General features: G+C 60.9%; 2 protein-coding genes across 5 annotated transcripts in view; one reads left to right on the top strand and one right to left on the bottom strand.

Annotated features, from left to right (window-relative positions):
• The window catches only part of ZDHHC9 (zDHHC palmitoyltransferase 9), a 76,806-nt gene that overhangs the window by 22,655 nt on the left and 26,263 nt on the right, over positions 1–27,888 (top strand). The window lies entirely within an intron of this gene.
• BCORL1 (BCL6 corepressor like 1) lies at positions 445–26,271 on the bottom strand. 4 transcript variants are annotated; one of them, XM_086850713.1, is made up of 14 exons: positions 26,223–26,271; positions 17,418–17,555; positions 14,773–14,863; positions 11,961–14,525; positions 11,495–11,669; positions 10,949–11,029; positions 10,356–10,793; positions 8,170–8,399; positions 7,865–8,071; positions 7,621–7,787; positions 7,351–7,496; positions 6,344–6,421; positions 2,908–3,061; positions 445–1,918 (listed from the first exon to the last, which is right to left on the bottom strand). In XM_086850713.1, exons 2-14 carry the CDS (start codon positions 17,501–17,503, stop codon positions 1,642–1,644), a joined length of 4,695 nt encoding a protein of 1,564 aa, XP_086706839.1. In that variant the 5' UTR covers positions 17,504–17,555; positions 26,223–26,271; the 3' UTR covers positions 445–1,641. The 4 variants fall into 4 exon arrangements, with proteins under 4 accessions (XP_086706839.1, XP_086706838.1, XP_086706840.1 ...); XM_086850712.1 differs by lacking the exon at positions 26,223–26,271 and adding an exon at positions 24,801–24,931; XM_086850714.1 differs by lacking the exon at positions 26,223–26,271 and adding an exon at positions 23,502–23,682.

Genomic DNA, 27,888 nt, shown 5'->3' with positions numbered 1-27,888 from the left:
TTGACTTCTCCTGTACCACTTTGGGGAGTTCCTCTTGGTGGTGTGTGGGCAAAGCTCTCCTCCTGGTCCTGGCATCAGGGCATTCCTGCAGCCCTTTCTGAAAACAAACAGAACTACAGCATTGCCCTGAGCTCCCTCTGCTCCCTCAGGGGTGAGTAAAGCCAGCCAGGGGCCAGCTGCCCCACGGACGGGCTGGTGGGGCTGGGGCCAGACAGGGCTACCCCAACATCGGTGTTTGAGGATGGCTGGGCTTGGCTGCAGAGCTCCCAGCAGCAGGGTCACGCAGGAAGCTGGCAGGAGCAGGGAAGGCTCCCTGTTTTTCCAGCTGTGCAGACACATGGGCCCTGCAGGTCCCACTTCCCCTCTCCCTTCCCCAAGCCACAGACTCAGGCTGACACGCACAGAAATCTGCCTGGACACGGAAAAAAAGGCAGGAGCCAGGGAGCCTGATGCAGGTTTTTTCTGTACATCAGTGTTTTTGACACCACAGCCTGTTGCTGCATATAATAAAACAGAAATCAGAAAGAGCAACCAGAATACACACCCAAAGGCAAAAAACCCTTGGCTTAAAGAAAGTGCTGCCGGGCCCCCGGGGGAAGGCTGGCAGCAGGGCTCCAAGGGGGGAAAAGCCTGCCCTGGCTGGGGAGAAACACAACACAAAGAAAAAACGAACCAACAAAAAAACTCACCCAAGGCTCCCGCTGCCAAGCGGGGAGAGCCAGAAATCCCCCGATTGTCCCGACCTCAGTCCTGTTAGCACCTGTACAATAAAACTGTACCGGCCCCGAGGCAGAGCAGCCCGCGCCCGCTCCCGCACACAGCGGCTCCCGCACACAGCGGCTCCCGGGACAGCGGCGGGCGCGGGGCACGGAGCGGCTCCGGGAGCGGCTCCGGGAGCGGGGCACGGAGCGGCTCCGGGAGCGGGGCACAAGCTGCCGAAGCGGGGGACGCGCTGGGGGCCGCGGGCTGCGCCTGCCCGGCGGCACCGCCGGGGACAGCGAGCAGCAGCACGAATGAGATGGAGGAAGGAGCAAGGGAGAGGATGGAGCAGTGGGGCTGGCTCCCGGCTGCGGCTGAGCGCTGGCAGCGGGAGCCAGCTCCAAAGCCAAGGGAAGGGGCTGTCCCCTGGCTTGTGGCCGGGGGGGGACGGGAACCCCCGGGCCTGGCCGGCCTCGGGGCACGCTGGAGAGGGGCGGGGACGGCCTCATCCCACAGCCCGGAGCTCACCATCACAGTGATACAGACTCAGCAAAAACAAAGAAAACATTACAAATTAAATACTAATTAAATAAATACTATGGAAGACATTGGGAGGGGGAGGGCGAACGGAGAGGCGCAGTTCCGTAGGGTCCGGTGGGCAGGGGCGGCGGCTCCCACCCCTCGCTGCCCCATTGAGCCCCTCTGAGCAGGGGTTCCATCACCCACCGGAGCTGCATGAGGCGGCAGCGACCGCCACTGCTCGTGGCCGGGGGACCTCGGGAAGTCCTTGGAGGCGAGGGTCCTCCCTCCCCAGCTGGAGGAGACCCTGAGGAGAGGAGGAGCGGCTGCTCAAAGACTCGGGTCCTTGCTGCTGGCGCTGAGAGAGCTGCTTCCCCTTGGTCCTTATTATTGCCTCGTGATGCCGGGAGTGGCCTGTCCCCGTCAGCTGCTCCAGGCCTGGTACTCCACCGCCGAGCCCAGCAGCTGCAGCAGCTCGGGCTCGTAGTGCACCAGCTCCACAGTCTCTGCCGTGCCCGGCGCCAGCTCGGGGCTTGCCGGCACCTCCTCCTGTGCCAGCACCTGGCTCAGGGACACCTGGCGCTGGAACTCTGCCCGGGGCAGCGTGGCCACCTCCAAGTGCGGGAAGCGGGCCTGGAATATGCGGGAGGACAGCTTCAGCCGCTTGAGCACATCAGAGAACAGGAACCAGTTGCAGGGCCTGCGAGGATGGCAAGAGCACGGTGGGTTACTGGGGTGGAGGGGGCTGCAGGCCCTCCTGGCACGCTGTCCCTCCCCTCTGGCACTGCTCTCCATGTGCTGATTTCCTCCAGGAGCCCACGGACTGGGGTTTGATCACAGCCTCACAGGTCACAGCTTTTTAAAACGCTCACAGCTAGGCAGGGACACTGGTGTGAAAGTCCTGCCTTCAACAAGGTCCTGGCAGCTTCCCTGCCAGGAATAAGCCACATGGTCAGGAAATGGAGCTTCTGGTGTGGTTTATTGCTGGAGGGCATGCTGCACGTGTCCCTCTGCATGGACAAACACTGGCAGGCACAGAAATTTGCTGCCCAGAAGAGCAGTGCTTTGGTTGCTGCCTCTTCCAAGTCACCCTTTGCCCCAGCAGCAGGCACTGTGTCATGGGGAATGCAGATGGGAGTGCTGTTCCAGTACTGGGACTGATTTGGCCATGGTGGAAGGGAAACCATCTCAGAGCCATCAGTGTGAGCTGCTGCTGAAGGGACATGGGGCTAGAAGCAGGATCATAAGGGATGATGATGTGCTTCCTGGCACAGCACAGGGACACTCAGGGCAGCAGGATGTGCCTGGCCATGGAGGCTGGGGGGAGTCCTGATGAGCCTTCCCTGCTCCCTGAGAACATTCCAGGCTGTGCCAAGCCAGGCACTGCTTCCCCAACTTCCCCAGTGCCACAGCCACAACTGCCCAGAGCAGCTGTGGCTGCCCCATCCTTGGAAATGTCCAAGGCCAGCTTGGATGAGCTTTGGAGCACCCTGGTCTAATGGGAGGTGTTCCTGCCCATAGCAGAGGGGTGGAATGGGATGAGCTGTAAGGCCCTTCCCAACCCAAACCCTTCTGGGATTCTGGGATGATCCTGAGATACACAAGCAGCTCTCAACCCCTGGAAGAACCAAAGTGCCAGGGCTGCAGCCAGCCCTGGTCCTGCTCTGTGCTGCAGGGAAAGGCACTCACCCCCGGGAGACGGACACTTGGAGGTTGTAGCTGGGAAGCAGTGGCTTGTCTGAGAACTCAAACATGAAGTTATCTGCTTCTTGCTCCTCTTCCTCCTGGTCTGAGCTCCCTGGAGGGTTGAGCAGCAGGTCGCAGCCGATGCCGTCCTTCCCCTCTGTAACAGGACAGAGGTTGGCACTGCTCAGTCATACCCAGCTTGTGCTGGCACTCCCTGGCCACTGCCACGACCCCCTGGGCACCTCCCCACAGCATTCCCACAGCCAGGTGAGAACTGCAGCCACCTGCTCCCCTGCAGCCCCTTGTCCCAGAGGAGCTGGCTGCACTGCTGGCTCGCTGGCCAGGTGAGGTGGGGACAACATCCCGAGCTATGGCAGGAAGCTCAGGTGGGACAGAGCACAGCCTGCACCACGAGCCACCCCACTGGTAGACCCCAGACTCTCTCCAAAATGACCTTGGCCCCTCTCCCATGCCAGCACAGAGCTCCTCAGCCTGGAAGAGCCTGGATCAGTGAGGTGGATGTGGAGAGGCTTTGCCCGCACAGGCCATACCAAGGAAGGCACAGCGAGCACTCTGCTCCTCCAGAGCTTCTCCGCCCAGATCCCACCCTCAGAACCTCCAGCAGGTGATCCAGGGGAGCCAGCACCCGTCCCAGTGAGGGCAGCAAGGCTGTGCCACCAGAGACTAATCCAACCAAGCAACAAACATGAGGGGAAATTTAAGGTGTATATACAAAAACTCTCCCCTGTGAGAGTGGCGAGGCCTTGGCACAGGGCTCACAGCAGCTGTGGCTGCCCCATCCCTGAAAGTGTCCAAGGCCAGGTTGGTTGGGGCTTGGAGCAGCCTGGGACAGTGGAAGCTGTCCCTGCTCATGGTGGAAGAGTGGAATAAGATGGTCTTTAAGGTCCCTATCAACTCAAACCAGTGCATGATTCTCTGACTTAGAGAATTTGCCTGGGTGTTCCAGGAGGCATCTGAGCTCCAGCAGGATCTGTGTCCAGAGGGGATGGAGAACAGCAGGCTGGATCCAAAAGCATTTAAAATCAGGTAACTTTCCCATTTACAAATCTGAAAAGCTCCTGTTGAAGAGAAGCTTGCTGCCTGGATTTTGTTATGAAGAAGTGTGAAGTGTTAAGTTTGCAGAGTGTTGTTGTCCCACTGAGATAATACAGGAGAACTCCAAAAACTTCCAGGTAAGAGAGTTTAGATTCTACAGGGAGCAGTGAGACCCAATGTGCCCCTGAGCAAATAAACCAATCATGCAAAAGTTCAACCCCACGCACAAGAGAAAAGGATGAAAAAAGGAAAATCTTCTGGTGTGCTGCACAAGGAAGCTTCACACACCCAGCTGCTCACCCAGCACGAGTGAGATCCAACGGAAGAACAACAGCAGATGACAGGAGACATTATCTCAGGCAGGGTCTTGGGGGAAAAACAATTATTTCCTAGTGCTGTCAAGGGAAAAAAAAAATCTCTACAAAACAGGGTGCTGAAATTGTCCAAACTTGCTGTAGAATAGGACAAAAATAAGTGACATGGTTATTGATCCAATGTTGCTGCTAGCGAAGCTCAGATGCCATCACTGAAAAGCCTCAGATTTCCTGAGGAACTCAGAAAAAATAATTAAATGCATTTAATGTGGCAAAAATAGGGCTCACTGTCTGTCCTGAAAGCTCAGTCCTGTCCGTCTGCCCGTGCAAAGGCTGGGACAAGGACAGGAACATTCTGTACCAGGCACAACAATGCCTGTCCCAGGTGGAGACAAATCCCGGACTGGGACTTTGTGTCTGGAGCTCCAGCAGCACCAAACACAGGACACTGATGGATTTTCCACACCTCAGAGATCCCACACCCTGGCTTCCTTCATTATCCTTCAGCCCCCAGAGAGTTGCAGACCTCAAGGAAAATGTGGACAGCATTCCTGTCTCAAAGAATAGGAACAGCTCAAGCAGGGCCTGGGATTTCTCCTGTATCCTGAGGGATGTCCAGTGCTTCAGCTGGTGGAGCTGATGGAAAGGCAGATTTCAAAGGACTGATCCACTGGAGGAGGAGAGCTGTCTGCTGCCCGTGATGATTGAGAGCAGCTCAGTTATTCCAGAGCAGAACCAGGTACTCCCCTGGCCTGGGCTGTACCTGTTCCAGGTGACCCGAGGCGACTGCTGAGGTACCTGAGCCAGAAAGGGACATTTCAGGACACACAGTAAACAGGCTGTAAAGAAAGCAGCCCATGTCCCAGGCTTGGCCATCCTGCTCTTTCTGCGGCTCTGGCAGTGTCCGGCAGCAGCACCTGGCACGGCGCAGGTGACGCGGGGCTGGCACTGCAGCTGCTGCTGCTGCTCTAACTGATCCCAGGAGGATGGGGAGAGGGTCCCTTCCCGTGCCTGCTGGAAAGAGACCTGGCAGGGTAAGGGATCACTTCCCAGCTGTGCCAGCTCCTGCCTTCCCAGGCAGCCTCCCAAAGGCAGCAATGGGAATGCCCCGTGGATGGGGCGGCAGGGAATTAGTGATAAATCAAAAGGGGTAGTATCTTTAAAAATATCACAAAGAACAGCTATTCTTCTTTGAAAACACTTGTGACAGCTTTGAGAGTGAGAAATTCTGAGGAAGGAGGCTGAGGCTTGAACTGTTCCCTTGGCAGGGCTGAGGTGCAGCAGCCTACAAACAAAGCTCTCAGGAGAGCAGAATTTCTCCTGTTCTGGAATGGAAAGACATCAGGGTCCTCCAAGGACAAGTCTTCTACCAAGAGCACCCTCCTGAATTTGTTTTTGTTTCTAGAAGCATGGTGGAAGTTTTGAAGGTGAGCAACTACAATCAACAGGCAACAACCCTCTCAGCCTGCCAGCATAAATGCTCCTAGTCCTTACGGAGGGCTCGGGAGTGCTGAACTTGGAAGAGGCTGGAGGGACTCCAGTGTGCTGCAGGCCTGTGCCGGATCCAGAACATCTTCCACTGTAACCACAGTTTTGAGAAGTGACAGTAAAGGCAGAAGTCAGCCCTTCACTGGGAAGGATGCCTGGTGTTGTAAGAACAGGACCTCCCCTGGATGAACATCTCCCCTCCAAAGCAGGGGAGAGGGATGGGCAGCTCTGGGAACCTGGAAGTTCAAGACTTCTACACCTTGAAGGAATGAAGGACATACTTGTCTTTCACCTTCCTTGGTGACTGGTTAGCAGGGGAGAAACAAGAACTGCTCCAAGAATGACATGCTTGGGATTGACAGCCAAAGCCCTCAGGAATCCCCAGTCCTGCACTCGAATGGATGCACACATTCAGCTTCCCAAAAAAATCCTTCCAGGAGCAACTCCCAGCACGTATCACCACAGCAAGGTCTCTGTCCAAAGCATGAGGAAGGAGGGATGTGGCCAAACCCGAGGGAATGAGTTTTACACAGCTTCACCTCCTGCCCTGCTGCCGCCGGCCCGGCCCGCGCTGCACTCACCGAGCACGGAGCTGCTGTAGAAATCCCAGGCTGTCCCAGGGTCTCCGTCACTGCGGCCCTGCAGGTCTGAAAGGTAATCTAGAGAGGGGAAACAGAGAGCGTTAATGCTCAAAGCATCATCCTGGTGTGCACATCCTCAGATCCAGGGGGAGCTGCTTCACCCCTGCTGCATTTCCCACTCGGGCATTATGGCAGAACTGAACCACAGCTGCAGAAAGGGTATCCCCACTCAGGAGTGGGCATCACCCCAGGCCCCCAGCCAGGACATGGGAGCTGAAAAGGGAAAACAACAGACAGTGTGAAGTGGCTTGGAAGGAAAGATTCTTAGAGCAGTCCTGAGCTCCAAATCACCATCCCCAAAACTTGTGTGAATAGTTGAGCCTGGAGGAGCTCACAAAGGCAGTGGGCAAACAGATTTTTTTTCTACACTGGGGATTTTCTATCTTTTCTCTGTCTGGGAGCCACCTCTGGCTGTCCCTTCCTTGTTGTTGTGGAGAAGCCACAACACTCATCTTGTGTGTACACAAATGGCACCGAACGCAGCCACAGGGATCCAAACCAGCCCCTTCTGCCAGCAGCAGTGTTTGGGCAGGGCTCTTTTGCCAGAGAAGGCAGCATTATTTGCCAACAAAGATCTGTTCCCTTAGGTTAAATAGTTATATATATATAACTATATAACTATATATATATATATATATATATAGCTATAGTCCCTAGTTAATAGAACCAGGGACTGTGGAACAGCATCTCCAAGCAGAGCACTGTCTTTAGTTGTGTGACCACAGCGCAGCCATCTCCTTGCACACTGAAAACTGAAAAGTGACTTGTATCTTCTACAAGAAACACAATTGTATAATTAAAGTTTGGGTGGTAAAAACATGCTTGTGTGACAGGACAGAGCTGAAGACTGAGTCATTTTCTGCTCAGGCCCTTTCACACCCAGATTTGGCCCTGTTTGCTGCCAGAGGGAAGGTCTGGAGCACTGTGACCCCAGGCCTGGCACTCACCACAGAGGAAGCGCTTCATCACATCGCTGGTGGCCAGCTTCACTGCTGTTTGCCCAGAGTATGTGGCCAGAGTGGGATCAGCACCATAGGAAAGGAGAAGCCACATGGTTTCCAGGTTGTCATTCGCTACTGCATCATGGATAGGCCTGCAAGGGCAGAAAGGGACCGGGACTTAGCTAGGGAAATGCTCTGGATTGGGTTAAGATCCATTTAGTGATGATCAACGTGACGAGCCCACCCTGCTCCCTGCCCCACGCTGCCCTGGCTCACCTGGTGCCATCCTGGGCGCTGCAGTTGACGTTGGCGCCGTGCTGGAGCAGGATGTGCAGGATGTCGATCCAGCCACGCGCGCAGGCCTCGTGCAGGGCCGTGTAGCCCGCGTTGTCGTGGTGGTTCACGTCGCTGCTCTTCTTCTGCAGGCAGTACAGCACCACGTCCTGCACGGCAAGAGCATGGCTGTGACACCCAGCCCGGCTGGGGCAGCAGGGCATGCGCAGGAGGGCGCAGGACTCACCTTGTAGCCCAGGCGAGCTGCTCGCTGCAGGAGCGTCTCCCCCGCGTTCTTGTTCACAATCAGCCGCCGAGCCCCGGGAGGAACGTTCTGGGCCGGGGGCAGCTCAGGGGAGCTCCCTGGGCTGGCCCGGTGGGACTTACAAAGTGTCCACAAGTCCTGGGGCTTCTTCAGAGAGCACATTTTGGGCTGGTTGCAGCAGCCTTTCCCCTGGAGAGAAAGGAATAGAAGTCATTGGCCCATGTGGCCATGACTCACGGGAGTTCCCTTCTCCCCTCACGTGTTCCACTCATCCGTTCAAGCCATACCTTCCCCTCGTCACAGATCCCTGCCAGGTGTTTGGTTTTACATTTGCGTTTTCCTGATGGTTTCTCCAGCTCTTCCTGGACAGGAGAGCTGTCGGAGTGCTCCAGGAAGAAGCCATTCCGAAAGTCCGTGCGTCCTTGAGGTTTCCGGGGGGATGGGGATAGCCTGCTCCTCAGCTGTAGCTCTGTGCCTTTGCCCTTCCCTTGCTCCTTCTGTTTCCGGTGCCTGCAATCTAAAGGAGAAATGTGAATGAGGAGCTTCAAGAGGTACCACACTGAAGGTCACCCAGACCTCTGCCAGCAGGCAAGACAAACTGTCCATCTCTGAGAGCTGCACAGATATCAGAGCAGCTGTGGCTGCCCCTGCATCCCTGGAAGTGTCCAAAGCCATGTTGGACAGGGCTTGGAACACCCTGGGATAGTGGAAGGTGTCCCTGCCCATGGCAGGGGATGGAACTGGATGAGCTTTAAGGTCCCTTCCAACCTTTCTGAGGTTCCATGATTCTAAATCCAGCCTCAGGGCAGGGGCACTGCAGGAAGGAGAAGCAGAGAGAACACCCGGATTCTCCCATCTGGATGGAGTCAGCATGTACATGGGACACACAAGGGAAGACAGGAGCAGGATTCATTGGGATGTGTCTTAGAGAGACAGGACGAGCAGCAGCTCAGTCTGTGAGCACTCAGTGCTTGCTGCCTAAACGTAACAGGCCCTGCCTTGCCCTCTCACATCTTCCCCTGAAGTTAAGGAGCACATTTAAGTTCTCATTAACATGCATCCAGCTAGGAAGCACTGGGATTCCTCAAGGGAAATCCAGCCTTGTCTTCCCTGAATGGAGGAATCCTGCTCACCCAATCCTGCAGCACGAGACTTAGAGGCACTCCATGAAATGAGGAAGAGATCGGTTAAAAAGAGACAGAGGAAAGGACTTTGCACAGCATGGAGAGAACTTCAGGACTCCACTGCCACTGGAGGTGGCTCCAGGCTTCTGAATCCCAGCAGGTCCCCTGTCTGAGAGCTGAGTGAGCAGCCTCTGAGGGAAGCTGGACAGACAGACAGAGACTCTTAACATACGTGGTAAAGCTGCTGGGCAAACCCTCCTGAATGCCACTGCACTCAAAGCTCCTTCCAGGCTCCTGCTCTGAATACGAGGCATCCTGAGAGTGCCCCTGAGTTGCCAAGACTGGAAACTTTGTTCCCGGTCTGGCAGAGGCTCCCAGACACGGCAGGATAGTGTAGCACTGTGCTGGAGCAGATAGCAGCTGCTGGGAGGACAGCAGCCAGCTCTGCTCCCCACAGCCCCCAGGCAGCACCTGAGGAGCACAGCTCTGAGCTCTGGTGTGGCTGTGGCCACTTCATGCCCTCCAAGAGCACAGCCCAAGCACGCAGAGGGCTGGCACAGTGCTGCCATGACAACTTTCCTCCTGGAGTCACCCGTGTGACTGGACACAGCTACAGCCGCAGCCAAGCGCCAGCACACACCGAGCCACAGCTCCGCTGGACAGGTCCCACAGCCTGTCCCTGCACAGGGAGAGGGGACTGCACACACTGCTGCCCTCAGGGATGGGCTCACCATGGATTTAGGTTTCACAGAGGGTCTGGCAGTGGCGGGGGAAGGCGCAGGAGCAGTGGCAGAGCAGAGGTGGGCACAGCGTGCTCCTCCTCACCCCTACAAACCACAGCGGGGGTTCCCCCATCACTTCCCCTCTGCTAATCCTCTCGCCCTTGTGCTCCCTGGTGCAAGCCTGCAAGTGGCCCTCACAGAGCAAGGCAAAGCTAAGAGCAGCCTAGCTGGATCGAGATGGCTCTGCATCCCCCTGCGTTAGCACAGATTGCAGAGCATGGCTCCCTGGGGCCCTGCTTGTCCAGAAATATTCCACTCTGCTACCTCGTCCCATTCTCGTTTTCCCACGCCCTCTGTCTTAATCCAAGGGTAAGATCAGTGGCTAATTAGCCACAGAAATTGCTGTTTACTGCTCTGGAATTTACTGTAAATGTTTTTGAAAGAAGAGCTGATCGATGGAAGCAGCCCATGCTGCAGCCACCAGTCATTAAAAGTGAGGGAGTTTCATCATCACAAAAAAAAAAAATAATGAAAACCAAATTCACCCCAAACATTCTGCACATAACAAACAAAAAATTCCCACGCTGGTCCCCAGTTTAGTACCAGAACCCCCTTCCCAGGTTGTACCTGCTTTGGATTTCCGCCTCCGGTGGGGATATCCCACTTGCTCCTCCTCCCGCTCAGTCAGGTATTCCCCTGTCTGGTATTTCCGACTTTTCTGCCGTCTCCTTTTCTTCCTTTTGATGTGGCCATCCTCCTCCTCCTCCTCCTCCTCGTTGGGCTCCCACAGCTGCCTGGGTGATTCTGCTCTCCAGGTCAGCTCCCGGGTCCTCCTCGTGTGACAGCTGCTCCTCTCAGACACAGACCTGTCCCTGTCCCTGCGGCTGTGGCAGCGGGATGTCCTGTGGGATTTGCGCAGCTTGCAATGTTTCAAGGATGTCTCCTCCTCCTCCTCCTCTTCCTCCTCCTCCTCTTCCTCCTGATCCTCCTCCAGCAATGGTAAAATCTCCTGACCGCTCACATCACACTCTCCTGTCACACCAGCAGAAGAGCCAGCAATGCTTCCTGCAAAAAAGGGGGATTTCTAGCTGACAAAAAAGCCAAGAGGAACCACAAGGCAAAGCCTCAAAGCAGGACAAAATGCAGGGAGAAGGTGATGTGAAAAGGGAATGCTCCCAGTGCAGCCGGGACTGTCACCAGGAGCCTGGGCACCGACTCACCCGACTGACTGCGTGTCCGGCTGCTCAGCACCACCGGAATGAAATCCCGAAAGTTGTTCTTGGGCTTCTTCTCCAAGTAACCTGGGAGGAAAACCGAGCTTAGAGAAAACAGATCACAGACCTGTGATGCGGGAAGGACAGTGCAGTGTCACCATAGCAGGGGCTATGTCCCAAGGGCGACAGCTTTAAATGAACAGAGGTTGCTTTAGAATGGATATAGGGAAGAGGTTTTTGAAAATGAGGGTGGTGAAACACTGGCACAGGTTCTCCAGAGAGGTGGGGGATGCACCATCCCTGGAAACATCCAAGGCTAGGCTTGACCAGGAACAGCCTGGTCTAGTGGAAGGTGCCCCTGCCCATGGCAGCAGGGTGGAACAGGATGAGCTTTAAGGTTCCTCCCAACCTCTATTCGGGGAGTCTGATCATGCTGCAGCTCTGTTTTGGATCCCAACCCAGCTCCAGAGGGCATGTGGCTTCAGGAGAGCAGCAGTTTGGTCCCTAGGGCAGCCTGACCCTGCAGGAACCCACTGCCATTCCCAAGAGTACCTTCCTCGTGGCCGTCTCCGCGGTGAGCCGGAGATGGGCACTCCGTCTTCGCCGGCCTCCTGCGCTTGCGCTTTACCCTGAGGCTGTTGTGATCTGTGCTGGCACCCAGGCTGCCTCGGCCTTCCCGGCCTTCCTGCTTGCCAGGCTCATGTGGATTGTCGTGGTGTTTTTGCCACTGTGAAGGGAGGACATGGGCTGAAGCTGGAGCTTCCCACTGATGGAGCTGGAGCAGCACAAGGACAAAACTCCATCTCCACTGATTACGCTGGTGGGTGCCCTCCAGATACATTTTAGCCCTGGACATCTTGCAGCACAGCAAGATACATTCCCCCACAGCCAGGGAATGCCCAGGAGCACAGGTAGCAAGCCCTGTGCCCTCAGCTGTCCCCCTCACGAGAGCTCCCTCCTCCCCCCAGCCCCACCTTTGAGGTGACCCAGCGCTCCCAGCCCATCCCACCCTACGCACCTTCCGGCCGTGCACACCCCGGCTTCCCGACTTGCTTGGGGACTCCTCGCTGTCCTGCCCTTGGCACTTCAGTCTCTTGTGGCTCTGCCTGGTGTCCCCGTCATGCTGCCGCTTGCCCTTGCAGCGTGTGCCACCCTCCTGCTTGATTTGCCCTGTTCCTTTGAGCTTGGCCTCGGGGAAGGCCTGGGGAGCTGTCCCGGCCCGCAGGCAGGGAAAGGACACATCGCACTCCACTCGCTCCTTCTTGACCCTGCACAGATCCACCTGCTGCACACATGGTGTGTGCTCCGTGGCCGGCGGCTCCTGGGAGCCCTCGCAGCCTGGCTCCTTGCGCTGCCCATCCGCGGGCGCGTCCGGCACCATCCGCAGGCCCTGCTGCCCAGCCGTTGGCACGTCATGTGACAGATACGCCGCTAACACTTGGGTTTTGGGTTTTGCATCCGACTGTTTGAGGCTACAGCTCCCCTGGGGAGTCTCAGTCTGTGCGTTGCTCTCCTGACCGGAGTCAGCCTCTGGCCGAGTGCACTCCTGACTCTTCGGAGTGTTGTCCAGCTTCCCCTTCCCCCCTTTCCCATCCAAGGCGCCGGTCTGGAGAACCGGACCGGCCTCCAGCGGTGCTGGGTTGGCCGGCTCCTCACAGGGCTTGGGCAAGGCCTGGCAGCTCTTGCTCTTGGCCGCAGCATCGTGTTCCTGAGGCGGGAGCCGGGGCAGCCCCTCGGGCAGGCTCTGTGCGGCCGCGCTGGGCTCGGCGGGCTGCACGCTCAGGAACGCCGGCAGCTCGCCCGCCACGGCTGGCTTGCAGGGGCTGCTCTGGTTCAGGGGCAGCTGTCCTGCCGTGGAGATGCCGATGGAAAGCAGCGGGGTTTGATGGTACGGAGACCAGCCCAGAGGCAGAAGTTGAGGATTGGAAGGTTTTCCATTGACGGGGCATCGCGGGTACACACTTCCCTGGACAGGATTCCAGGTGGCGATGTCCTTGGACTGACACAAGGGAGCTCCTGGAGCAGCTCTGCCGTGAAGAGGTCTCCTGGCAGGATCCTGCTGCCCTTCCGTGCCAACCTGGTTGGCTTTCTTCCCACAGGGAACGCCGGTGCCGCGGGGCTCGCCCTGGTCGATGATGGAGATGGGCTCCTGCTTGGGCAGGTGGCGCGGGTCCCTGCTGAGGCTCACGCCGGCATCCTTGCTGAGCAGCAGCGAGGCCGGCACCGGGTTGGCGACGCCGACGTAAGTGCCGGGAATGGTGCTGATGAGCGTGGTGTTCTTCACCCAGGAGCCCTGCTCGCCGTTGCGCAGGAACTCGGGAAAGATGACCAAGGGCGGGGCGGTGCTGAGGCAGGAGGTGACGCTGCTGCCCGTGGCCTGTGCCGCACGCTGGGACTTGGAGAGGACGGTGGTGAGCAGCGCTTTGCCGCTGGTGTGCACGGGGGTGAGGATGGGCATGGGGGGGGTCTTGCGCTGGCTGGGCGGAGGAAGCTTCTGGCGGTTGGACTTGGAGGAGAGATCGAGAGGCATCTCAGTGCACTCCGGGGACGAGACCATCTCACGCTCTAGCTGGGGAGGGGACTTCAGAGGTGACAGGGAAGTGGCAGCCCCCGGTGCATGTGGCTCAGGAGCTGCCGGGGCCCTGGCCTGCACGGCAGTGCCAGAGGAGGGAGCGGCGCTCCCACCTGCTGCTGGTGCTGCTGGCAGAGCCTGGCTGGAGGGCAGGGCCAGGCCGCTGCTGGACAGGGGAGCGCTCTCAGCCGTGGGCTGGGCACTGCTTCCACCCGAGGGCGGGGGGCAGCTGAGCTGATTCACCTCCACAGACACCACTTTGGCATCCGACGCCAAGGGCCTGGTGACAGAGAAGGTGTAGGGGTAGGAACGCAGCTCTGGGGAAGCGATGATGCCTGGTAGGCAACGCTCGTGCAGGTAGGAAGGCAGGACGGGGAGGGTGAGTGTGGAGGAGACCCCCAGGGCGGCCGGCAGCGTGGCCACGCTGAGCGGCTGCCCGCAGCTGGGTGGGGGGATGTACACCAGAGACTGGCTCGGGCTCAGCACAGCCCCAGCCTGGAAGGACAGGGGCAGCTTTTGCATAGCAGGGGCCTGAGAGGGGGGAAAGCAAACCCTGTTCAATGTGAAGGTGGCGGGAGTGGAGGCAGAGGTGTTGCAGCTGGAGACGACCACAGACAACGTCCCCTCTGCCAGCACGCCTGGCCCTTGTGCTGCAGTGCTCGGGGGGGCTTTCTCATTCCCAGCAGGCTCAGTCTCAGGAGCCACGGAGCAGGCTGGGGCAGCATCAGCCTGCTTGTCGCTGGGAGGATCTGCTGGTGTCCAGGCAGCATCAGCACCACTGGTCTCCTGCTCCACGGCTTTGGGGGTCGCTGGCTCCTGCCCTCTGCCATCCCCCTGTCCTGCCAGAGGGCCCAGGGCATCATCTGTCACAGTCTTTCCCACACACTCCAGGTTTGGGTTGGGATCGGGTGGCTGCTCCTCCAGTTTGGGTCCAAGCTTTTCCTCCACCTTGCCATCAGCATCCAGTCCCTGGGCACTGCTGCCACCACCGCTGACTGCTGTGAGCTCCACCTGCAGCAAGAGGGGAGAGGCTGTTCCTGGGAGCTGTGCAAGTGGCACCCAGGGAAGCAGGAAGCATCTGCCCACCCCAGACACAGAGGCAAAACCAGCCAACAGCTCTGCCCAAAGGAGAGCACGGCTTTGCCTCACTGCATCCCTCCCAAGGAGTCCGTGAATCCATTAGTGAAAATGCTCCTCCTTGGCCTATTCCATCAGGGAATGGCCTCCTTGGACCCAGCTGTGCAGGCAAAGAACTCACCTCGGAAAGGCTGCTGCTGACACAAAACTCCTGAGACCCCAAGTGCTGGGAGCTGCTCGTTTTTGACTCCTCATCAGAAATGGGGGCTCTCCTAGGTGAGGAAGAAGCCACAGCATTACGAAACCCCAAAATACCCTCCCAGAATCCCACCTCTCCCTGTCCCCGTGTGGGACAGTGGAGCAGCTGTACACCTTCCTTACCCACGGCCACCCAGCCTAATCATGGGCCAGCCCAGCCTTCCCCAGTGTCACAGCCTGGTGCCACACACCTGCTCCTGTCCCCTCCATTTCCCATTCTGTCCCACCACACCTTTCCATCCTCCCCTGAGTCTCATCCTGCTTTCCTCTTCCTCCACAGGCACCTCCTCATTCCCGTTCCTCCTGCTTCCTCCCTGTCCTGGGACCCCCAGCCCAGCCATCCCGATGTGCCATGTCTTGCTGGCCAGCATGTCTGGGCCCCTGGTCTCTGGAATGTGATTGCTTAGTGGAAAGTCTGGTTTCAGAACAGAATCCAGTGACCTCCTTGGGACACTCCTGCCCCAGTGGTATTCACCGGACAGCACTTCCCTGGTGTCTTGCTGGGGACAAGCTGCTAGTGCCAGCACAAAACAGATCAAGTTTGGATTCTGTTGATGACATAATTTCAACCAGATTTGCTTCCTACGTCCTGAGCCTTCACAGCAGTCACAGACACAGAGCTGTGGGCACACGATTTGTCTTTGGACTCAGCACCCCGAGTGCCCTGTCACATCCCCCTTGCACCAGGACCTCCCTCTGAGCTGCCTCAGCCCCAGCACGCTGCTCTGTACCCGCACAGCCGGGACCCTGCCTGGGGCTGTTTCCGTGCCATCCCCACCGACCTTCGCTCAGTGACATCGCGGTCGGTCCCTCCCGGGGCTCCCTCAGGGCTGCGGGGCCCGCCCGTCACAGGCCGCGGGCGAGGATGGCGGCCGGGGCCGTGTGAGGGGCCCGGGAGGCCGGAGCGGGCGGGGGTCGCGGGGTCCCGGAGCGGGGCCTGGGCCGAGCGCGAGGGGGAGCCCGAGCGCAGCCGCCCGCCCGCGGGGCCCGCCCGGGCACGGAGCTCCCGGAGCTTCCCGGAGCTTCCCGGAGCTCCCCGGAGCTTCCCGGAGCTCCCCGGCCCCCCGCTACCCGCAGGGCCGGCGGGACCCCCTGCCCGGCTCCCCCTGAGGGCGCTGCGTGGGCTCCTCCCGGCCCTGCCGGGGCTCCTCCCGGCCCTGCCGGGGCTACTCCCGGGGCTCCTCCCGGGGGCTCCTCCCGGGGCTCCTCCCGGGGCTCCTCCCGGGGCTCCTCCCGGCCCTGCCGGGGCTCCTCCCGGGGCTCCTCCCGGGGGCTCCTCCCGGCCCTGCCGGGGCTACTCCCGGCCCTGCCGGGGCTACTCCCGGGGCTCCTCCCGGGGGCTCCTCCCGGGGGCTCCTCCCGGGGCTCCTCCCGGGGCTCCTCCCGGCCCTGCCGGGGCTACTCCCGGGGCTCCTCCCGGGGGCTCCTCCCGGGGCTCCTCCCGGGGCTCCTCCCGGCCCTGCCGGGGCTACTCCCGGGGCTCCTCCCGGGGCTCCTCCCGGGGCTCCTCCCGGCCCTGCCGGGGCTCCTCCCGGGGCTCCTCCCGGGGCTCCTCCCGGGGCTCCTCCCGGCCCTGCCGGGGCTCCTCCCGGGGCTCCTCCCGGGGCTCCTCCCGGGGCTCCTCCCGGGGCAGTGCGCGATGCCGCGGGCACAGACGGGGCCCAAGGAATGAGATGGGCATCGGGGACGAGAGAGCGCCCGGCCGCAGCTCCCCGGTCTGCCCAGCCATCTCCCGGTTTGACGCCTATTGGAAGGTCGGAGCAGCGGCGGGAGGCTCGGCGGTATCGCCAGCTCAGCCCTTATCTGCGGGTCACAGCGTGCCCGGAGGTGCTACGGGCGGCAGATCAGCTCTGCCCGAGCCAGACCTGGGGCTCGTCCCTGCCCACCGCTGCTGCACCGGCCTCGGGGGACACCCGCCAAAACCCTCGGCACCCGCGGCCAGCAGTGACAGCCACACGCTGCCTCTGTGCACACAAACTTCCCCGGCCTGGGAAAACGCACGGAACAGACGCCGTGGCCTTGAGGAAGCCACAAACCAGTCGGTTTTGAGAATAAGACCCCTGAGCCACGGGAATGAACAGGCAATACACAGCCAGAGAGTTTGGCTTGATCAGTCCTACCTCCCAGCCACTAAATCCTCCCTAATCTGTTTGGTGGCAAGTCACAACCCTCCCATCTGATCATCTGGTTGGCACAAACCCTCGTGGGTCACCAAAAGCTTTTAGTTCAAGCTCTTTCCCTTCCTTGGCCATTGAGAACACAGGTCTAGTGAAGCCAACAGCACATGCAGACAACTTGGTCTCGTCAGCCTCAAAGCTGTGGAGGCAACGTAACCACACAGGGCCAACAGATCCTCACTCCTCGCTGGAGCACGGGATGTGGGGACCCTCCCGGAATGCCAGCATATCCAATACATCCAACTCCACCCTGGGGCTCGTCTGTGCTTCAGGCCATTTCAGACCCCAGTAAAAGGGGTTGAGTCAGCACCAGCTCCCTTCCCACAGCCTCTCCAGATGCCTCAGTGGCTTTCTCGTGCTCCCTTCCCCTGGCGCCGCGCACGCACCTCACCTCTCCTCGTTGAGGCCACACATGCGAATCCGCTCTGTGCTGGTCCAGTTGTGCACCCCGCTGTACAGAGGTGCTGTAGAGATCATGACAGCTGCTCCTCACCCTCAGGACCTGCTGGGGCTCCAGGGACCACTCTGCCTGCAAAAGGGAAACGGAGGGTTGGGAACTCTCCTCAGGATGATCAATTCAACCACACTTTCAGAAAACTCATCCCCAGCTTTGCTGCCAGGCAGATGGGGAACAACAGCCCAGCACGCCACAGCTCTGGAAGAGGGCTAGGAGGAATCAGCAGTTCCCTTGGACAGAATCCACTGTCCACTCATCCTTCATTAAACAGTGCTCTTGCCAAGAAGCCACTGGCTACCACAGAGTTTCACACAAGTGTCTTTGTACACTCACGCATCCTTTGAAACGTTCCCCCCACTTTTCTTCTCCTCCAGAGGAACCTCCAGCACCAGAAGACGCCAAGCAGAGCTGTACAAGGTGATGGTCTTTTACAGCACTGAAACTTCAAGGCTGCACAGGACTCTCCCAAAGCAGCCCATGGCAGGTCCTAGGAGCAAAGCCTCAAATAAGGAGGGTCTCTCCTCAGCTCAGGGCTCCTGGAGGGAGCAGAGTGGTGCTGCCAAGGGTTTATCCCCTCCTTCTGTGAGGAAGGTGCTGGTTTTCTTTGGAGTTATGGGTGGAAAACGTGGGGGAATCCAGAGATTCAGGAGCATCCATGAGGCAGTGCCGGCTGGGTGGAGCTTTCAGGGGAGAGCGTTGCAGCCAATCGTGCAGCGCTGGGTGCTGGAGCATTGAGAAGCTCTCCTGCTCCAGGGAAAAGGCACGGGAGGAAGGCAGCATCTCCTGTGCTAACAAGTGGACTCGGCCAAACCAAGCAGGACTGACTGCAAAAGGGCGAGAGATGCTGTCAAGGATGCTCAGGGAAATACTAAACCCTGAAGGTAAAGCAGGCACAGAGCCACGGCAACGCTCTCGGTGCAGCGGTGGGAGTGGGAATTAGCTGGAAGCAGCACGTGATCCCAAATCTCTGCCGGTTGTCTCTTCCCTGACAAACTCCTGGCGACACCAGCCCTGCACGGGACAAGCAGCAGCTTGTGCCATGAGAGGAGGCAGGCAGGGAGCGTCCGGCGAGGGACGAGCGGCGGCTGCGAGCGGCTCCTCCGGGCGCAGCTGCTGCCGGGTGTCTTCGCTGCAGCCCCAACGTGCCGCTGGCGATCCGAGGAGGAGGAGGAGGAAAAAGGGGCCAGGCACACGGGAGAAACGGGGGCAAGGCAGCTGCTGTGCCAAAGAGAAAGCGACGGAGCCATCTGCACGTACGAGGGCACAAGTGAGCAAACAGTGTACGGAAACCAGAGGTCAGGGGAAGAGGGGAAACCTGCTAAAAACACACGCTGTGAGACAGGAGAAATCCTCAGCAGCGATGGGGGAGACGGGCAGACGCCGAGGCAGAGAGCAGGGTCATACCCAAAGAGAACGAGGTGGCTTGGAGCAGGAAGGGGAGGAGTCTTTCGATGCTTGGAGAGAAATGCAACATAAAGGAAATAGGGGAACAAACAATCTGCGGGGATTTCACCATCTTAGGCTAAACTGAAAGAAGGGGAGGAGGAAGGTTCTGCCCCCAAGCACAGCAGCAGGACAGATGTTCCAGGAGGAATCAAAAGGGACCTTCTGTGCAACGGGGGAAGGGGATGCGTGAGGCTGCACGGAGCTGGGGACGAGCAGAGATCAGGCGTGACCCCCGAACAGGGCTGGCAAGGGAGCAGGGATAACGGGGTGCTACGAGGAGCTGGAAGAAACAGCACGTTTGGAGTGCTCGAGTAAGAGCTGGCCAGAAGAGCCGGAACGACGGCCACAGGAGGAGAGCGGGGAGGACACAGGAACGGAGATCAACACTGTTTCGTGGATTCTTGGCCTCTGTCCTCTACAGACCAAGTGGGACACATGCCAAAGACAGGCATTTCACAGGGAACGGAGGACAGAAAAGAAAAAGAATCCAGATATGAACTCAGAGAAGGAATAAAACAGGGGCCAAGCACCAGCCGTGGGTTCAAGCACAAACCAGTGGAGCAACAGCATCCTTAAAAAGGCAGAGCAGGAAGTTTACTGGGAAATGCAGGGATGAGCAGCCTCCCGATGCAACGCTGAGCCAGGGAGAGCAACTGCAGCCTCCCCGGGTCACAACACTGTCAGCCGAGTCGGCACAAGGAAAGCGAGCACATCTCCCATCTCCACTGGTGCAGCTGGAAGCGACATTAAAGGGATGTAATTAAACTCGTAGGAAACCCTTGGAGAACACAACTAGGGCATGGCTTCACATGCCTGTCTTCAAGCAGAAGAAGCTTTTGAGAAACTGTTGAAGCCTTTCTCTTCCCTCACCCCTTCAGTCATGTCACTGAAGCCCTGCAGTACCCCGGTAAACTTGACCAGGGAGTTGATCTCTGTTTAAAACATTTTTTTTTTTCTTTATTTTTTTTTCCTGGCTGGACTGGTTTTAACCCATACCAGCTCCTGGATCAGCTTCACCAAGAGGGAGAGAGGGCAGAGCCTGGCACAGAGTCTACTTAATCCACAACGTCTGCCAAAGGAAGTGTATACGAAACCACAGTCTTATTTTGATTTAGCTAAATAGGTGCTCAGCCAATTCTAATTAACGCCAAGGAAAACGAGTTTAGAATGAAGTAAGAACATCGAGGCATTCTGCGTGGGGAAGCTGATGCGGTATTAAAGCACCTTCACCTCCCGAAACAGAACGTGCCCTAAGAACCGTGAGCGAGGAAGGTGCTGAACACGCCCACCTCCAACGACAAGCCCTGCGAGAAGTCTGCAGTGGGACTACCAGGGTGAATTGAAAGAAAAGGGGATTTTGTTCATTAAGGCAACACATCTCTTCGTTTCGCAAAAGGAAACGATGCTGCTCTGCAAACCCGCCTCTTCCAGGCTCCAGGAAAAGCAAAGCAGATGTTTTCCTTGCAGTGAAAGCGTGCTTTTACTCAGGTTAGTGATGACTTGGCTACCCATGGAAGCTCCCTTGGATTAACTCTTCTGAAATATTGCTGTCCAGTGATGGAAACAAGTTTCCTGAGATGAAGTTCTTCAGGAATGGATGTTTTTTAACCGTTATCCCTAGACAAGTCCTCCTTGCAATGAAAACCCAACAGTGCCAAGACAACCATCATTTCAGGGCAGGCCGAGCAAGGGCTCCAGGACAGGCTCCCCCAGCATTCCCCCACCAGCTCCCACTGCTGACAAGAATTAAGCCCATCATCTCCACGCTGCCTAAACCCTGCCTGTTCCCTGGCTCTTGGGGATCCCAATGGGAGTTGCCTGAAGTGAAGCTGCCTAATTGTTTCCCGCAGCCCCTCACAGTCACACCTCCCACCCCAGTGTTGCAAAGGGGTTGCAAAGTAGATCCTGAAGCCTTCCTGCCACAAGCCACCCTCTTCTCGCAGTGACAGTGATCCCTTGGCCCGATCAGGTCCCCAGCCTGACAACTCTCATCTCCTCAAGTGCTTGCATTGGCAAACATGTAAATCAGCTTCTCGGGCTGGCATCAACCTGCCGGTCACAGAGAGCCAAGGGTTTGCTTCTCTCTGGGGAGTTTGGTGCTGTTGGTGTTTGCCCTCACAGATGTCACAACTATGTTGCCACCTGGTCTAACTCACTTTGATCAGATTACCCAGAGCCATGACCTCCCACAGCATCCACCTTACAGCACCTGCAGCGGAGCCAGGCCTAGCAGTGCAGGAAGGGGCTTTTCCTGCTCCTCCCAGAGCCAGCCTGTGCCAATCACTTCTACAAGGTGCAAACACATCGCTCTGTGGGACCACGCTGCCTTGATCCCCCACAAAAGGCTTTCCACGTATTTTCCCGCTCTATGTATTTCCAAGTCCTAAAACCACTTGGATTTCCAGGATCTTACCCTTCCTCTCCTCCATGCCAGCCCCAGCACAGGAGCTACACACCGAGACATGGACAGTGTCCCGCTGCACCCTGCCTAGGCAGGTGGAAGCTGACAGCACTGGAACACCAGCAGCCAATCCTCTCAACCCTCCTAGCGCAAGGATTCCCTCTGCCTGCTCTGGGCAGGCACATCATCCCCAGCTGAGGTGGGAGAGCACCAAGCAAAGACCCAACAGGCAGCAACGCGCCCCACTGCTGGCAGAGAGCTCAGACAACGGCACGAGTTCACCAAGGGGAACATCAGCTTTGCCTTTCCCCCTGCATGAGTGGCAGCCACAGCATGAGCTGGCTCCAGGAATCCCAGTGTGGGTCACTTGGTGCAGCTCAGCTGCTCCACAGCCTTTATGGACACAGAAATCCCTGCCCAGGCCGTGGTGCCTCCGTCCGTGCTGGCACACAGGAAGGAAAAGGACTTCCCAGCCCTAGGGTACGGAACAGAGAAAGGCTCCCACATCCCTCGGCAGCAGGAGATGCAGAGGATGCCGTGGTTGCCCTCCCACAGCAGCGTGTGGCTCCTGTGGCCAGGGGACACTGTGGGAGGCCGGGAGCAATGCACTTTGACCCTGGAAACACACCCGCGGGAGACACCTTTGAAACATTCATTCCCAGAGCAGCAAAACCTCTAAGGAAGGGGGGTTTATACCCTGGATGGCTACAAAATATAAAACGAGGTCAGCTGCTGGAAACTCGGGTGGCATTCAGTGCTCAGAGCACAGCTGGCCACTCTGACAGGAGCGGGAGCAGCGGGATGAGGTGGGATGTGCCCTGCAGCTCTTCCCGGGGGACAGGTGGGCCAGAAGGGAATGGTCTGCAGCCACAGGCAGGTCTTCTTCCCTTGCCATAGTTTGTTCACTTTGGCAATTCTTTGTTGCCATTAGTAACGCAGGCAAGGAATTCTATTTGTTTTGATATGTGATGGTCTGGTGTCCATTGGAGGTGCAGAGGGCCGGAGCGAGCGCCGATCCTGACACCTGCCCCCAGCACCTCGGCTCCGAGCACCGCTTTGGAAAACCCGGTGCAGTAAACTGCTGGCAAAAAATTAAAAATTAAATCGAAAATGAAATCAAAGAACCTATGACGGCCCTATCACAGGACTCGCAGCAGGCATGATATGCAACAAGGGAAAAATTCAAACAAGAAAACTGAAAAAAAAAGAGAACAGTCTATCTTATGTTATGCTACCACTCATGCAGAGGTCAGAAACTGTAGGAGAATAGACCAGGAATGACTAGAGTGGCACAAAATGCAGCAAGGATGGGCCAGGCCACCTCTGGGGCTGTCTGGGCAGAGCGGTGCCCGGCGAGGGCGGCCCTGAGCCGGGTTTGGTCCCCGCTGCCTGCACAGCCGCCCCGGCCGCTGCGGAGCTGAGCCAGGCTTTGCCTACACGCATTTGCTTAAGCTGATTTAAAGACACAGTAACACCACACGTAATTATAGATCCTCGGCACGATGAATTGGAAATAAAAAAGAAAAAAATCCATCCCTATTTCAGAAAAAAATAAAAGTTTGCTGCACACTGGGCAGTGCTGTGATAATTGGTCCCAGCTGCTGAACAACTGGTGTCAGTAAACCCTGGCTTGTCTGCAACAACCAAAGCTGCCCCCACCAAAGCCCACAAATTTTTAAGGACTGAAAAAGAGCCATTAAGGGATGATAATGTTCAAAAACATCTCTGACAAGGTGCATATCAACCAAAACCCCAGAAGCAGTGAGCAGCCTCCCATGCCTGGAAGCCAGACTGGTGCTCCAGAGCCCGGAGGTCCCAAGGGCAGCTCTGAAGGCCAAACCGCGCTGGAGCCTGGGCTCTGACACCCGGAACGCGCCTCCAGACCCAGGTGACAGCGATGCAGCCGCTGTCCTCGACTGCAGCCTCCCACCAGTGCTGCCACTGGGACCACCTAAACCCAAAGGGTGGCCAGGGCAATGGAAGCGGCACAGCGGGAAGGGAAGGGAAGGGAGGAGAAGAAAGGGAAGGGAAGGCTGCTGCAAACAGGGCCAAAAAGATGCAGAGGAGCTGCGAAGGGCACGGGATGCACCGGCCCTGCCCTAGCACTCATCCCCAGACTCCAGGGGATGAGGGTACCAGAGAGCGGATGCTCTGTGACAGGAGAAACTCACTTCGTCTCTATTTTAGCGTGACGGACCTTTTCCCGGTGCCGCTCTGAACCGGCCTCACCCAGGCTGGGATGAGGGCACCGATGTCGCTCGCCGAGGAGCCAGGACCCCTCCCGGTACCGGCACGCTGCCGCGGGAGGGCTGGTTTCCTCCCCGGTGAGGGCGGCAGGAAGCGCCGCCTCCCTCAGCCGGTCCTGCCGCTGCCCGGCCATCACCGTGGGCACGGGCGGGGGACCGGCCGCCCCGCCCCGGGCGCCGGGGGGCGTCGGCGCGGAGCGGCACCGCCCCGGCCCCGGCCGCAGCCCGCCCCGGGGTCGGCTCCGCGGGGGTTCCCCGGCGAGCCCCCCGCCCGAGGCGCGGCACGTCCCGCTCCCGAGCCCCGCGAGGCCACGGCCCGGCCCGCGGCCCCGCGCCGCCTCCGGGGCCCCGCGGGGCAGGCAGCCCCCCCTGCCCGGGACGCGGCGGCCTCGCGGCCGCTCCGGGGGCTTCGCCCCGCAGCCCGCAGCCGTGCCGGGGGCCGGGCCCCGCGGAGCTGCCCCGCGCCCGCTCCCGCAGCCCCCGGCTCAACAGTTGCCCCCGGGGCCGCTCCACGGCGGAGCGTCCCGCAGCCCCGGCAGCCGCGGCCGGGTCCCCGCGCCGCCGCACCGGGGCAGCCCCGGACACGGAGGTGGCGGCGGCCGCGCTACCCCCGGGGAGGGCTCTTCCGCCACCGCCCGGCACCCGGCCGGCCGGCACCCGCAGCCGAACCGGCCCCGGGCACGGCGGCGGCCGGGGCGGGCTCGGGCCACGCCGCCAAACTCCGCGAGCGCCGGGCGCCGCCGTCCCACCGCCGCCCCGGGAGCGCCGCGCTGCGCGGCCGCCCCGCCCCGCCGCGAGACCCCCCGCACCGCCCCGGCAGCGGCAGGTGCCGCCGGTGCCGGAGCCGGAGCAGCCGTGCCGGGCAGGGCAGCGGCACCGCCGCGCCGTCGCGGGGCGGGGAGCGGAGCCGCCGCCGCCGCCCGCTGCCCCCCGCCCGGCGCTGTCAGTGCCCGCCGCGCCCCCGCCGCTGTCCCGCCGCAGGACGTCGCCGTCCCCCCACAGCCCGCACGGCCCCCCCCGCGCCGCCCCACCGCCGCCCCCGGGGGTGTCCCGGGACCGTTTCCATGGAGATCCCGTCCGGACGGCCGGGAGGGGGGGGTCGGGCCACCCGCTCCCCCCCGCCTGCCCCCGTGTGCCGTGGGTGCGGGGCGGCGCGGGCCCGGGGTGCCCGGGCAGCGGGGGCCGGGGTCCAGCGCGGGGCGGCGCGGGGCGGTGGGTACGCACCTGCTTCCCGAGGCGGGCGGGCGGCGGGGGGCGGCGGGCCGGGGCGGGCCCCTGCCCCGGGCGGCGGGTCGGACCCCGGGCGCTGCGAGCGGCGGTTCGGCGGCAGCGGCGGCGGCGGAGGAGACACTGGCAGCGGCAGCCGGAGTGTGAGGGCGAGAGCGAGCCGCGGCCGCGCGGGCTGCCGGGAGCCGTAGTCCGCCCGCCGGGGCCGGGAGCCGCCGAGCCGCCCCGCGGACTGCGGGTCCCGGCGTGCCGCGCGCCCCGGCCCGCGCGGGGGGGCCGGTCCGGAGAGGGAACGGGCGGGCGCGGGGAGGGAACGAGGGAGGGAGCGCGAGGAGGGAGGGAGGGGGCTCCGCGCCCGGCGCGGCCCCGGGAGGGGCGGGGGGCGGGAGGCCGCCGCGCCCGGGGTTCGGCACGGCACGGAGCGGAGCGGCTCGGCACGGGGGGAGCCCAACGCGCACACGCCCCGCACACACACACACGCCCGCCCGACCCCGCGCCGGGGCACCGGCTCCCGCACCGGGGAGCGACGCTCGCTCCGCACCGGGGGGAGGAGAGGGATGGAGGAGGAGGCGGCAGCGGGGGCGGGCGCTCGCTCCACGCCCGGGCAGCGCCGGGCGCCCGACAGCGGGCAGAGCCGGACGGGCAGCGCACGGCGAGCGCGGCGCACGCAGCCCCGGTGCCCGCAGTCCCGATGTCCCCAGCCCTACAGTCCTCAGCCCCGGTGCCCGACGCCCCCCGCTGCCCCCCGCCCCGTTGCCCTCCGCCCGGTACCCCCCTCCCCGTGCCCACCGCCGGGCGCGGCCGCGGGGGGGGTGTGGGGGGGTGGGTGTCCCCGGGCGCAGCGAGGCCGGGGCCGGTTGGGACAACGCGGACCCGCCTGCCCAGCCCAGGTGGGCGTGTGGCCCCCAGCCCGGCGACGCTGCCGCCGGGTAACCCCCCCCGGGCCCGCTCCCCCCGCCGGCTCGGTGTCCCGCGGGGCGCGCAGCGCTGCGGGGCGGGGGTCGAGGCGCCTCCCCCGCGCCATGCGGGACACGGAGCGGCGCGGCACGGTGCGGCGGCCGCAAGTTTGTCACCGGCCCCCGCCCGCGGCACCGGGGCCCGCAGGCCCGGAGGCCGCCGCACCCCCCGCGGTGCCTGGCCAGGCCCGCTCCGCACCGTCCCGCACCGCCCCGGCGCTGACAGCCTCGCCCGGCCCGGGGCCGCGCCGCCCCCGGCGTCCGCACGGGCCTCGGAGACCGGCGGCCTCGCAGCGCCCTGGCGCGGCCCCGCCGTGCGGGCACCGGCTGCCCGGGCCGGCCCTGCCCGGCCACGCCGCCCCGGGCCGTGCCGGGCCCCGCGCAGCACCGCCCCGTGCCCGCTCCTCTCCCGCGGCCCCTCGCCCCGGCCCCGCCGCGCCCCCTCCGCCCGGCCCCCGCGTACCGGCAGCCGGGGGGGGCCGCGGGGGTCCCCGCTCCTGCACGACCCGGACGGGAGGGCGGGACCCGGCCAGCGGCGCGGGGGCTGCGCGGGGACGGGCAGGACCGGCCGGTGCCGGGGCGGGGGGCGCGATGCCGCCGCGGTGTCCCCCCGTGCCCGTGCGGCGGCACCGCGCTCCGGCGGGGAGCGGCCCCGGGGGCGGGCAGGGGCCGGGGGCTTCCCGGGGCCGGGCCCCGCAGGGCTGCGGGGTGGGCTCGGAACGGGGCGGTGCTGCGGTGACCGCGGCCCGCGATCCTCCGTGGGCGCCGGGGGGGCTGGCGGATGTCACCGTCCCGCACCCGCGGCGGGCTGCTCGGACCCCCGTGGGCTCCGCTGCTGATCTCCGTGGGGTCCGTGTCGCCCTCAGCCCCGCAGGACCCGTTTGCGCCCCCGGTTTGGTCCATCCGATGGTGAAGTCTCTCCTCAGTTCAGCGTTGCCGTGGCCGGGGCCTCCGGGGGGTGGGCACGGGCTCCAGGGTGCGGCCACCCCCAGATGGCACATGTGGGGCGGCAGCCACACCCTGGTGTCACCTGCCGGGAGAGTCCTCTGCAGCCTCAGCCCCAAACCTTTTCAGTGCCTAAGGAGAGGAAAAACCACCTCACACGGAGATCGAGCTCTATTTTTTTGCAGAAAAGGCCACGGCAGCCTGGGGCAGGAGACGGCCCGTCCCCCTTGTGGGGGCGTGGGGGCTTGGAGAGCGGTTTGGGGCAAGGGTCTGTGGGCAGAAGAGCGCTGAGCTTGTGGGGCAGGAGATTCGGGAATTGTAGACTGCGCCGTGAGGGGTGGCAGGGTGAAACATGGGGCTGCCAGAACCGTGGGAAGGCAGAGAGCCAGGGCTCCACCGAGGAAGGCCGTGAGGGAGGAAGCTCTTCCTGCAGAGGGGAATTACTCCACTTCTCCACATTGTATTGAACCTTTTCCCACTCTTGCCTCCAGCTGGACTGTGGGTAAGAGAGGTGCTCCAAGAGCCATTCCAGGCTGGGTGATGGTCAGAAAGCCAGGCTGGCACGGCCTGATACAGGCACATGACCCCAGGTTCATCAAGACCTGCCTTATTTGCATCCTGGTGCAATTAAAAACCGACAGTTTGAGTAACAGCCTCATCCTGCAGCTGCCTCACCCCATCCCTGCAGGAATCGCACCCAGGGCTGCACGGTGCTGACTGGGAGAGCTCTGCATCCCACCATCACATCCTCCAACACGCCGCTGCTCCTGCCCCATTTAATTAGAACCTCTAAAATCTTCAGGATGGGATAAATCTCACCAAAGGACTTTAAAAGGTGATGGTGAAAAATTCTGCGGCTCTCATGTTCCAGGGAAATGGGAAGTCTGGGGAATAAGGGACATTCTCCATCAGGGAGTGGAGCTAATCAGGTACCAGTCATGGACTAACTTGAAGAAATGCCAATGGGAATGATCTGTCACAGAGAAAATATGATAAAGGAGCCCTCACTGGTAATTCCTCAAGGGAATCACGCCGGGCCTCGTGCTGCAGGGGGAGCTGGGGGCTCCTTTACCTCCCCTCCATCCTGGGGCCACGTCCCACAGGACCCCCCAGCTGTGGGCAGCCCCAGCTGCTGCCCCACCTCGGCATTTCCTCCACACCACCCTCCCAGGGACTCCTGCCGA

The sequence above is a fragment of the Cyanistes caeruleus genome, chromosome 14, assembly GCF_971803275.1.
Source record: "Cyanistes caeruleus chromosome 14, bCyaCae1.hap1.1, whole genome shotgun sequence".
In the NCBI taxonomy this organism is placed as follows: domain Eukaryota; kingdom Metazoa; phylum Chordata; class Aves; order Passeriformes; family Paridae; genus Cyanistes; species Cyanistes caeruleus.
Note: the sequence above shows the minus strand (reverse complement) of the source record. Positions and strands in the feature narration are given on the sequence as shown.